Source organism: Symsagittifera roscoffensis, chromosome 3 (assembly GCF_963678635.1).
Source record: "Symsagittifera roscoffensis chromosome 3, txSymRosc1.1, whole genome shotgun sequence".
Classification (NCBI taxonomy): Eukaryota; Metazoa; Xenacoelomorpha; order Acoela; family Convolutidae; genus Symsagittifera; species Symsagittifera roscoffensis.
Genome location: NC_087064.1, coordinates 21,867,845 through 21,880,459, shown reverse-complemented (window position 1 = coordinate 21,880,459; position 12,615 = coordinate 21,867,845). Strand labels below are relative to the sequence as shown.

Here is a 12,615-nt window from a genome sequence, read left to right as displayed (position 1 = left end):
AGAGCCGTAGGAATAAGAAACGGGGCTTAGGAAATTAGAAAACAAGCAAATTAGACGACTCCAATAAAACGGAATTAAGACGTTAATTGTTTTTTGCAAACTAAGCATGTTGTACGGCGTACACCAGATCTCCGTTCTTAGTCTACTTCTAGCTATCGTCGTCCTACAGGCCCTCTCATCACATGGTAATGGTTAGCGTGCTCCGTTTACTTTACGCATTTACACGTCCAGTAGTATGTCAATCCCATCCATTAAAAGACGTCGGATACCATGATAGGTTTGGATTGTGTGAACAAGGACATCAAGCAACGTGGCCTTACCCAAACAGATTCCCAAGACCGTATTCCAGAGCTCCAACTAGATAATGCCGTGTGCTGCCAGCCTCATCTAATCGGTCAAACATATCACCCTAAACTACAGTCGATTACGATGATGATGATTCTGACCGGTTTTCACGACACTAATAGAACTTTTACCGAATCCAGATGTCATCAACCTACTCTCATATTTTACTCAAACCCCAACGCGCCCTACTCGAGGTACTTGGAATCAGTAAAACCCAAGGCAACAGTTTGTCCTTTTCCATGAGAGTGGTCACAACAACAAGATCAGCAAAGAGATTTAAGCAAACCAAAAACTAAAACATTTATAATCCAAATTTGCGAACGCAATTTGTACAAAAAACCCTTTGATAGAAAACAATTGAGTTTTCTACCTTGAAAAAACCCATTATGTTACCGTACAGAAATACTGTTCTGCCCGTGCAAAAAATACTTTTACGTTTTTTTTGTTTCAAAAAAAATATCTAAGTTCACAAACTTTGTGATAAGAACTAGAAAAAAAACTACAAAAGTAAATTTAAGTTGGATTTTTTCATGTTTCATTGTCTCTTCGTGCAAATTTTGTTTTCAAAAAATTAGACAAACCAATTGTTTACGACAATAGATACTTTTTCAATTGAACTTTTTATCTCAGATTTGATGGTGTAAATTTTAAGAAAAATTTTGTAACAAACGATCAAAAGTTCTGAAAACGGTCGAAAGGATTTCCAAAATCCAAAAGTGTTTTCTGCAGAAAGCAGATTCTGCCCGCTTAAGCAGAGAACGTTCCCGAGCCGGGTTTCAAAATTGAAAACAACCTGAGAATAGCCACGGTAGTTTTCGCGTTAAGTCAATAAGTTTCCATAAAAACTGTCAAAATTTGAAAACTTCGACTTGTTTGAAGGCCACAATTTTTTTCTTAAACAAACTGGGCATAGCCAATCGAAAAGGTAGGCTTTCAAAAACTTGTTGTTTCGATTAGACTTATGATAGATTTGACAGGATAGTAAGCGTGAAAAATCAAAAAAAGGTCAACAAATCAAAAATTTGGCATTTCTTAGAATCATAAAAAAATCGAACGAAGCCGCTTAAGCAGAAGTGATTCACTCAACCTGTAGCTTAGATTGAGCCCTAAGTCTCAGATTTGGAAGGGTAGTTCACGAGAAAAGTCAGAAACTACAGAAAAACGATCAAAATCATTAATTCGATGTCAGAAAAATTTGGGAATGTTCGCATAAGCAAATGAGCTTCCCACAACGCGTTCTTTAAATAAAACCTAAAATCTCAGATATGCCACGGTAGTTTTCGAGAATATTCGAAAAGTTTCAAAAACAGTCAAATCAAAAATTTGACTTTTCCGATGGCGATAAATTTTTATGTTTAAAACTTTGTAAAGTGCCGCTAATGCAGGGGAGCTTCCCCAATACGCGTTATCTTCATTGAACCCACAAAATCATATTTGAGAGGTTTGTTTTCGTGAAAAAGATTCCCAAAACGGTCAAAAATTGGATAATTCAGAGGGCCATTATTTTTGGTGTTGAAAAAATGGGCATACCCTCTCGATCAGGGAGCTTTTCAAAACCGTTCCATTCATTGAAACCAAAAACTCAGGTAGTTTGAGAGGGATAGTTTTCGAGAAAACGAAAAAAATACACATAGAGTTCAAATATTCCCCCACAGACTTTTCGAAGGCTATAGACAGAGGGGTTGAGTAAAAAGAGACTCTAGGGGAGTATACAGGCAAATAAAAGACTAGACAGTCTTTCAAATCATACCCCTTTTTTGAAAATCAGTTAAATATTTTGAGAAAAACTAAAACTTTTCCAATATATTTGGAAACAATTTTCCGGAATGAAAAAATAAATTTCAGCAAACCAATTGGTAAACATACAACCAACTCGAAAAAGCAGAGCGGAGTGTTAGAATTGTATTTCCTTGGAAACGATCTATTTCTGATTGTCACTTTTTGTTTAAAAAAACTGGATCAAACTGAAAACTGGCTCAGCTGATAAATTTTCTATTCCACTGGGAACTCTGAAAATTAAAATTCATCTTTGAAGTGCAATCAATAAGAACAAGTACAAATAATCCTCGAATTATTTAAATATGTCAAACACTAGCCACAAATGGAGCAGAGAACAGATGCAATAAAATTTACAATGCTAAATCTAGATTATAGCATCAGTGTTAACAAATAAGTAACACTTTTTGCTTTCAATAAAGCTTTTATTTACGAGTTAGCTTTTAAAAAAAGAAGGTTCGTAGTAATAAACTACGCTGACCGCAAGTGTAAAAAGTTCATAAAAGCGGTCAAAAAATCAAAAACTTGACTATTCCCAGGTACAAAATTTCATGTGTAGAAAAAATATGGGCGTATCATGGAGGGGAGCATTTTGAGTCCGTTGTATTCATTGAAATCAAAATCTGACTTTTGTTAGGTTAGTTTTTGAGAAAATAAAAAAAAAATAAAAAAAGTCGGTCAAATATTCGCCCAAATAATTTTTTGGAGGCTGTAGACAAAGGGATGAAACAAGAAGAAACCAGTGAGTATACATGCACACAAAACTGACTATCTTTCTATGAATACCCCTTCTTTAAAAAACGGTAGAAGTTTTTGAGAAAAAGTTGTTTTACAAAAAAGGATAAAACAATTTCATACTATCTGAATTATCAAACAAAAACTTTAGGCAAAAGTGTCTAGCAACTCATTTGAAATTCAAATTAGCATCTGAATAAAACTTACGAAGCGGAAACAAGGCCGAAAATCTTTGAGCAGACACCAGCTGAGCCGAAAAAAACTAATTTAGCTAAAAAACTTCAAAAAGTCCCCCCTGAGGAACTAGTTAATGCGTAGTTGTTACAATTATGCCTGGTTTACCTTGAGCATAACAGTACGTGAATGAAGTGCAGATGAAAGAAGTTTTTCAAGTGATTTTGTTACACTAGTTGTTAACCCAAAAAAGTCTATATTCCGATTTGATAACGCTTGCTAATTGCAAGCGCAATGATAAAACTATCTAGTGAAACCAAATTAATTGCCATTTTTGCAGATAATTCAGATCAGTAAAGACCCTACAACAAAAAGGAAGAGTGAAGAGATAATTCACGCTATTTTTTCAGCCTTTTTCTAATCTGAGCTCATAGAGCGCGAGCAAATTTTAAGTCAATCAAGAAAAAAAATTTTATTTAAATCATTGATGCATGGACTCACAACGTTCATTAATGACTGAAAAGTCTTAATGAGTGTCTAATCCACATTCCTCGACACTTAAAAATAGAGGCATTTCCGACTACAACCTACATAATTATATATTCAGCTTTATCTTGTGACTCAATAAAAATGTATTTGGAACTAGTTACCACACAGAGGCAAAGCAGAACAAACATAGCACTCAAACATAGCATGACAAACTAGCAGCCAGAAATTGAGACGAAAGCGCAACCAAAACTTCTCAATTTTGTCTTGAATAAAGTTCACTTTTAAAAACTGTTATGACAATTGAATAATTGTATTAAAAAACCAGTAAAAAACACATTGAAAAGTACGGGTAATTGAAATGCAAACATGCTCAACAAATGTCTATTGGTTGGCGAAAGTTCAGATTTGAGAAAATGATTCAAAGATTTTGTTGGGCAAGTGTTTTACGAGAACCAGTCTGTGTTCCGAATTGATAGTGCTTGCTACTCATCGCGAGCACAATCTTCGCATATGCAAAAACTTCGTGCACAAGAATTGACGGAGCAAAAAATTTTTTAAAAAATTTTCGATATTTTTTATTTCAAAAAAATTCAAAAAAACGCATAACTGAAATTCCGCTAAAAATTTGCTTCTCATTTAACTTAACTAATGGGGCTTTAGAAATACATTCAGGAACTTAAAAACAGTTCGCGCTACGGAAACTAAGCCGACAAAAATATAAAGACAAACAATAGTCCGAAAAAGTAGAACACTTCTAGTTTGAAAAAAAAAACAGATCCAGGCCGGATTCGAAACACCGACCTTTGTCGCCTCAATCAATGCGAGAAAACTCAATCAGTGCGAGAACACGACCAAAAAGCAGCTGCTCTATCAAGTGAAATAAAAAGTAGAAATAAGCCTCGACTTGGCTAAAATTCGGCTACATGTAGGATTCGAATCTGCGACCTACTGCAATCAAGAGATTTTGAGTCTCACACACTATCCACTCAGCCACGCAAGCTTAACAACGACAAATACTGGTCAAGCATAGGGCAGCTACATATGCTAATAAATTGCCAATGCCATTCAGCAAAAGTGGAACCAAATACAAATAGACTCAATTTCCAAGTAATAATTTGGAATATAACAAACTGAAGGCATCCACACTAATTTTGCATGTAACAAATCGAAAAGCATAACCCCATATTATGTATAAAATATGCAATTGAAAAAATTGCGAGATCTGAGTTAGAAAATTTTCTGAAATCGAGTTTACATTATTGTTGTTGTTTGAAACTAATCACTTTTTGGGTTCATTTGAACAATGATAAATTACTCTTCTAACTATACTACACTAACTTTTTACTATACTAAGTGATACTATTCGAATATCAAAGCACATGCTATTAAAAAGCTGTAAAGGTGCCCTAAAAAGGCACCAATATTTGCGACTTAGGTAATGCTTCGCAAGTGTAATGAAGCAAACCAAACATGTGCGAAATCTTGAACACTTGACGGGAAAAAAGTCTAGTACCATGTTGCAACAACTCTGTGATACTAACACAGCAATCGCTTACTCATGTTCCGAACTGGAATTTGGCTTAGAATGCAAAAGTTGAAACAAATTACCATCACTTTTAAACCTTTCAAGTCTCGGAACCGTTCAATTATCACCCAGATAGAAATCTGTATTTCGCAAATTTAAGCAAAAAACATGGTAAAAAATGAAAATGCAAGATTTAATATGCCGCCAACTAAATCAAATACAAATTAAAAACATCGAAGACAGACCTTTCCAACGACATTTTCCTCTCTTAACCTAGTCAACATGGTGACTTACACGACAATCAAGCATACTAATTTCTTAGATATCCAGCAGCAAAAATTGTGCATTAATAAAGCAGATTTAGCTATATCCATCTGCTTCGTTTACGTATGCGATAAAATGTGCAAAAAAGTTGCACTAAAATGTGCGACTCTGGTTGAAAAAAAGCTGATCTTAATAACACTACAACCAAAAGCTCGCTTGAGAATTGCAATGATTCAATAGTCCCTAAAGACGATACAATACTTTTATACAGCACTTCTCAAACCTATACAGAGTGCAGATATGAACGAGAAAGTTCAAAAAAATTTCTGGCATGAAACTCACAATGTTGCTCTCATTTCAAAGAAAAAGTCCATTTTCATACTTTTTCTTATTAATTGTCAGCTTTTGATGGACTAATGTTCAAAAATTGCTCATTGTCATACTGAAATATAAAATCATCAGCAGTTTTTGAACACTTAAATTATTAATATAGGAACAATATTCATAACCGGGAGGAGGCAAAAAATTTGGGTATTAATCTTTTCGCTTTTATATAGTAAATAAATAGCTAGTGAGAATAGATAGACAAAAATAGCTATGACAAAAAAATGATCGATTCAGTCATTTAATCTATATGAAACCCGTCCAGTGATTTGTCGCCCATTGAAACCACAAATGCGTTTCTGCTTCGATTTAGGCATACTGATTCGGTGCCTTGTAGACAGATCCTCCAATCTGTACAGCCGAGACCACTCCGAGGAGCTGCAGGAATGCGAACACAAGTCCACAGGCAGCGATGATGGCGAAGTTGTCTTTAAGAGTATCTGTCAGTTTGGTTCCACATCCGTCCGAGTAAGCGCCGACGCCTCCGACTGGCGCTGCACAATCAGGCTTGTCCTTCATGTCCGAACTACCGTCACAGGGGTATTTTGTCGCTTTGCACACGCTACTCGCGCAGCACGAGTAGGGAACTGTCCGGTTTCCTAGAATATCATTCCAATCAGAGGGCCCCTGTTCCACTCCACAGCACTTAAGCTCACTCTGCATCGTGTCCCACGCTTTGAACGTGTTCTCGTCCGTCAGATATTGTTTCTATTGAACAAAAAAAACAACGACGATATTTTTCTGAAATTCGACAAGAGTAAAACGCAGACATTTATCTACACCAAAACATTATCAAGAACTTAATCAAGAACCTTAGTCATTCGTTATGGGAATTTAGACAGTAGATTTTTTTGTAAGATGTAAAGTTTTTAAGGTAGGAGTCAACAGAGACGAAGCAGTGCTTTGCAACACTTGCGATACAATAAAAACGTCGCAATACAAGATATTAAAGAGAAAACGAGACGGAAATCTTAGTTGGCACTTAGTTTGAAATCCAACCATTTAAAAAAAAACAGGATAGACCCCTTTATTGGGGCGAACCCCGTTACGCCCCCTGAATCCAACAAAATCATAAAAAATATATTTTACCGTCGAAACGGTGCAAAATATGATGACTGAGCCGAAATGACCTACACCGAAAAAAAAGAAAAAAATTTGATGAAAAAAAAAACATAATTCAAGATCAGAGTTTTACGAACTACAGAACAACTTCCAATTATAGTATAAACATTTTAGATTATAATAGTAACCATTCTTTGTAAATAAGGCTGCTGAAAGGGTATCAAGTCATAAAAATTGCTTTGGAAAAAAAGGAAAAAGATCTGACGGAAATTAGACGAAAGCTACGAATCCGAAAAAAAAACTTTTTTTTTCAAGTTTATTTTAAAAATTATTAAGTACCTACGATGAACTACAAAGTACTTTTATCTAAAAATTTTCAAGAAATTGAGCGTTTTAGCTCAGCAGTAATTGCAGCAGTTGAAAGTAACTGCTACACTTGAAAGTACACGCAGCAGCCTTATTTTTTAAGAAAATTTGTTAGCGAGAAACAAGTCTAGTCCCCGATTTCAATTACACGTGCTCTCGCAAGTAAAACTAAGGAGCTTTTGATTTAGACAGTAGTAATGATTTATCGATCTATGCCTCAAATTGAATATTTACAAGAAGGCGTAATAGTTGACCTATAACTAAATACTATTTTAATTACACTAAATACTATTTTAATTATTAGCAAAACTCGTATTTAACCAATCGTTTATTTTAAATTACGTATTTGTCCCAGAAAAAAGCCAACTAACCTGGGTCTTTTCGAGTCCCTTGGTGACCGTGTCGTCAATGTCTGCTCGCTCAATCACAGCATAAAAACATAGAGCCAGTTCAGCGATCAGTATGATGCCGAGGAAGACTGCGAACAGGTACAGCATGCACTTGCTCTTTCTCCAAGTTCCACAGCAACCCAGGAATCCCAGAATCACCAGAAGAGCAGCTGCAACAAAATAAATGACAGATTTGATCGGACCAGAGGCCCAGCCCTGAATGTTCCGACTGCCTTTTAACAAGTCTTTACCTAAACTTTGTAGAGGCGAAGCGGATACACTAGCAATACAAAAATACGAGCCAGAATTACAGCGTAGAAAATTTTCCGATATAAGCAGCAAACAATTACACAATTTTCAAAAGACAGCAATAAGTTTCAGAATGCAGAGTCAGAGCGCAATATTTCAAAACACAGCCAACGAAAAGGTGGGAAATAAATGAACTCAAATAAAACAGGGAAAAAAATATTTGACTTTCTTTAAAAAAAACTTTCGAAAAAACAAACAGGCGACAAAATTTCAATGAGCTCAGGTAGCGAAAAAAAAATTGACTTTTTTTTAAAAAAAAACTAGCCCAATTAGAGAACACTCCTAACGTTTTCATTCCGCTGGGAAAATTAAACATAGCCAATCAAAGATTGAAATTAAGTAATAAACGCAAGTAAACATTTAAAAAAACGCTGACTTTGTTGACAAAATCTCAACTTTCGAATTTCAAAGAAAAAAATAGATGCCGCTTAAGCTCTTTGAATTTCTAGAACGATTAATAATGGCGCTTTTTTGATAACATAAACATAAGTTGAGAGAACTGGATCAACAGGTAAAGTTTTTATTCCGCTGGAAATCTAAAAGTTAAATTCCACTTTCGAAACTAGAAAAGGTTCATGTTTTTTGCGCCATTTGCGCGTTCGTATTTGAACAGGGCTATTTATGTCACTTTCAGCAGATGCAATTCAATTGAACTCAAAAAAAGCACATATACCGAAGAGCATCAATATTTTAAGACCTTTTTCTGAAAAAAAAAATCAGCAAGACTTATCAGCGAGTCTTCAGTACGTTCATTACTTTAAAAATAAATACTCTTTCGATCCTCAACACATTCCCTTTTTCATTTTGAAGAAAACAGGATGGAACCCGTTATTGAAGGCGAGCCCCGCTAGCCCGAAAAAAGACGGTTGTCATGAAAATTTTTAAGCTATTAAGTTTTGAAACTCAAAGCTTGTACGGTTCCGCCCCCCTAAACCCAACCGAACTCTACGAAAATATTTTGCTGTCGAAAGAGTGCAATGTAAGATGTTTGATGGATTAAAAAAAAATAAAAATGAATGAAATTATTCATGATCAGAACTTTCCAAATTACAAAACAGCTTTCAATTGTAGTATACACATTTCAAATTAAAACAAAAATCATTCTTTGACAAGAAGGCTGTTAAAAAGCGCATCAAGTCATAAAAACTGCATTTGAAAAAAAAGGAAAATAATCCGACGGAAATAAGGACGAAAGCGAATCCGAAAAAAAGTACGACTAGGTACTTTCATTTGAAATTTCAAAAAATTGAGCATCTCAGCGCAGCGGTTACTGTAGCAGTTGAAAGTAGACGGACAAAAGTCCCATTGTCACGCGGAAAATTTTCCATTTTCAAAAAAAAACAGGTCTTAACCGGATTCGGACCACAGATTTTCGTCTCCGAGGTGTTATGATCCAAAGATTTTGTTAAACTAAATGTAAACATGGAAAATGTATATATTCTGATTTAACCTAAAGTCTATATTCCGAAACGTGACATAAGAAAAGTAGAAATAAGCCTCGAATTTGCAAAAACTCGAGGCTTAGCAAAACCTCGAATTAGTAAAAATCTGCGATCTAGCAAATTTGAGTCTCACATAACTAACCATTCAGCCACGGATGCTTAAAATACCCAAAAACTAGCCACCATTAGCCCAGCTACATATGCTAATAAATTGACAATTCGATGCAGCAAATACAAAAAGATACAATTTTGCATGTAATAAACTGCAAATCATAAAGCCATATTATGTTAAAAATATGCATTTCAAAAAATTGCAAGATCTATTGAGTTAGAAAATTTCTGAAATCGAGCTTTTATTATTGTTATGTTGTTTGAAACAAATAGCTTTTTTCGGTTCACTTGATGAATTAGAAAAAAACATCAACTTTGTAAACTTATAACTATTCGAATGTCAAAGAACATGTTATCAATATGCTGTAAAGGTGCAACAAATAAGCTGTCATGTCAATTCGATGCAGCAAACTCGATGCAGCAAACGATGTTGCTTTAAATGTAATAAACAGTTCTATACAGATGAGTCTAGCCGACGTATATATTAAACTAGAAAAAATAATAATTTATGCAAAAAAGTAACTTTTCCTATTTGCTTCACAATGACGGATCGCAGCAAAATTATTACTCGTTTAGAAATGTTGTCGCGCCTTTTATAATGAGCCATTCAAAAACCTTTACAAATGTGGGAAGTGGCTATTCTCAAGCGCGAAGGACCGATGGCGCGAAATTCTCAACCAATCAATGCCCTTGAAACTGCCCAAACAGTGATTTCATTGATTATTTAGTTCGAACTTAAGAAAAATGAATTCTGATTAGCTTACAACATTTTCGCACATTCAATCCTTCGATCATGAAGGATTACCATGATGTGTGGTCCTTTCAAATCACTTGAAATATACTTTAATCGCTTCAAGGTGATAAAATCAGTGGTTAAAATGAAATGAGGGGCTGAGTCAGTTGGTGTGGTAGGAGTTGTGTGTTTGTGAGTCGTTGTTGTGGTCAGCAGGTACTTACAGCCAATGAGGATTGTGATGGAGACGTAGGACATTGTGTATGTATCCGCAGTGTCATACAGGTAGTCATACTTCACCAGTACGTACACAGAGAGTCCGAAGGCAGCAACTCCCACCACCCACAGAGCAAGGGTGAAAATGAAGAAAAAAATCTTCGTGATTGCCAACAAGCAGTCCATTTTAAGCACAAAGCTATTACTTTACAAATCAAATCGTTCTCAACTAAGAAACAAACTTCTCTCACGATGAACAGTATTGAAATGTCAAGCTCAATTAAAGAGCGATATGGATATTTGATCAGCAAATGTTGAGCGGAAATAGTTGGAATAATCGCAACACTCCGAAATTAAACTATTAGTAGCATGTTTGAAAATGGAACATTCAAATAGCGTACGGCCCTTTGAAGCATTTATTGGTGTCTTTTGAGCTGACCTACTTATTTTAACATATTCGTTAAATTTTCATCACCAAACTTTTAAGATGTTCAGTACGAAAGAGGGCGATATGTTCAAAAAGAAAGAGGGCGAGGTCTAGCAATGTCCCTTAGAACAAACAAACAGCTAAATGAGGCTTCACATTCGCTGGTTTTTCTAAAGATTTGTTTAAAAACCTGCTCTTATCATTGGAGAGTTCCTGCAAAAAAAATTTCCTGCAACTACACTCTATAGTTATTTTTAGCAGCAAAGATTCTGTTACGGTGCGGCTTCTGCTAGCAGAATCCAAAAACATCCGAGGCTTGGGTGCTCTGGTGTTATCGAAGTTTTTTTAAACCACTACTAAATCTTTTTTGCTTCTCTACTATATAAGGAATTAGCATCTTATGTAGGAGATATTCTTACGACCTGTTCTTCACATAAAAAATTTCAACACAGGCGAAGCGAAGCTTTGCGCCACTTGCATAACAACAAAAATATATTGAAAAGCAACACAAATATAGCGAACTAAGCGACGGAAAAAGAGATATATTTGTCTTTAAAACTTCCTTCCAAAAAAAGCCGAGTAGGGGAAATGAACGCTAACTGACCACCGAAAAACAAATTACACAGTTGTAAAAAATAGTTTTTTTAAAACCAAGTTTTCTTTTTATTTTTCACACGCTATGCTACAACAAAGTGGTAGATTTTGTTGTACTGTTCCAATAAGACTAAATAAATGCTAATTTGAACAATCCGGGCAAAACCAAAAACAATTGAAGTTTAAGTGGGTTTTTTAAAATGGATTAACTTTAGACAAAAAAGACGAAGAAAAATTTGCTTCGAAGAAAGACGAAGAAGAGGATGAAGAAAGACGAAGAAGAATTTCAGCGGAGTAATATACTGTAATTAATTATACAAAATTTGGGCCCAGAAGTTTTAACTAAAATTATGTCTATTTTGGCTTTTTAATCAATTGAAAACTATGCCAACACAACCTTGCGAGAACACCACAAAATGCAGCTCTATAAAGAGCAATAATAAAAATTAGAAATAAGGCTCGAATTAATAGAAATTCTGCTGCCTCTGAGACTCGAACCTGCGACTAGAGATTAGGAAACTCACACACTAACCACTCAACCACGGACACTTACTAGCTGCCAAACACTAGCCACAACTAAAACAAAGAACAGATGATATGCAATTTTCTATGCTACAGAGAAATTTCCAAAAAAGTGAACACTTTAATGAGCAACTTTATTTGCGAGTTAGATTAGAAAAAAGAGGTTTCGTAATAATACACTAAGCTGATCGCAAGTGTACCTAAGCGGTTATAAAGCCGACAATATCTAAGCAGACACAATTTGAGCCGAACAAAAAATGATTTCATAAAAAAAACTTCAAGTCCCCCCTGAACAGATTAACACAACAATCTTTTTTTGTTCATCAGACGAGTTAAACTCAGGCCGTTAAGTCGATATAATACGAGCAGAAACCTTCTAGGCCGAAGGAAGGAAAAACGAAAAAACTGATCTATTGGTGTAACACTCGCCCAAATACTACACAGCGACGGAGCGTAGAAAAAGTACATATTAACGACTTGCAGGCGTCAGTTACCTTAATTCTACTCGTTTTTCACCGTCTCGACCTTGCCAGTTGATTTTCTAGTCTGATTAGGGCTAAGTAAAAAGTTACTATTTTAAGCCATCAGTCAAAAGACTTTTGATCAGCTTTCGTTTACATTCGAACAAAACCACATAGCTGAGTCTCGGATCCTCAGACTACGTGATTGCTATTAAAAACACGGCTCGAACACCCTATTTTGTTATGTTTTTGTTGACAGTTCTATATTAAATCCATTGGAGATGGATTGAC

General features: G+C 35.3%; 1 protein-coding gene across 1 annotated transcript; it reads right to left on the bottom strand.

Annotated features, from left to right (window-relative positions):
- Positions 1–5,770: 5,770 nt before the first annotated feature.
- Positions 5,771–11,451, bottom strand: LOC134841508 (leukocyte surface antigen CD53-like). The gene is made up of 3 exons (XM_063857536.1): positions 10,329–11,451; positions 7,492–7,679; positions 5,771–6,400 (listed from the first exon to the last, which is right to left on the bottom strand). Exons 1-3 carry the CDS (start codon positions 10,504–10,506, stop codon positions 6,002–6,004), a joined length of 765 nt encoding a protein of 254 aa, XP_063713606.1. The 5' UTR covers positions 10,507–11,451; the 3' UTR covers positions 5,771–6,001.
- Between the last annotated feature and the right edge of the window lie 1,164 nt (positions 11,452–12,615).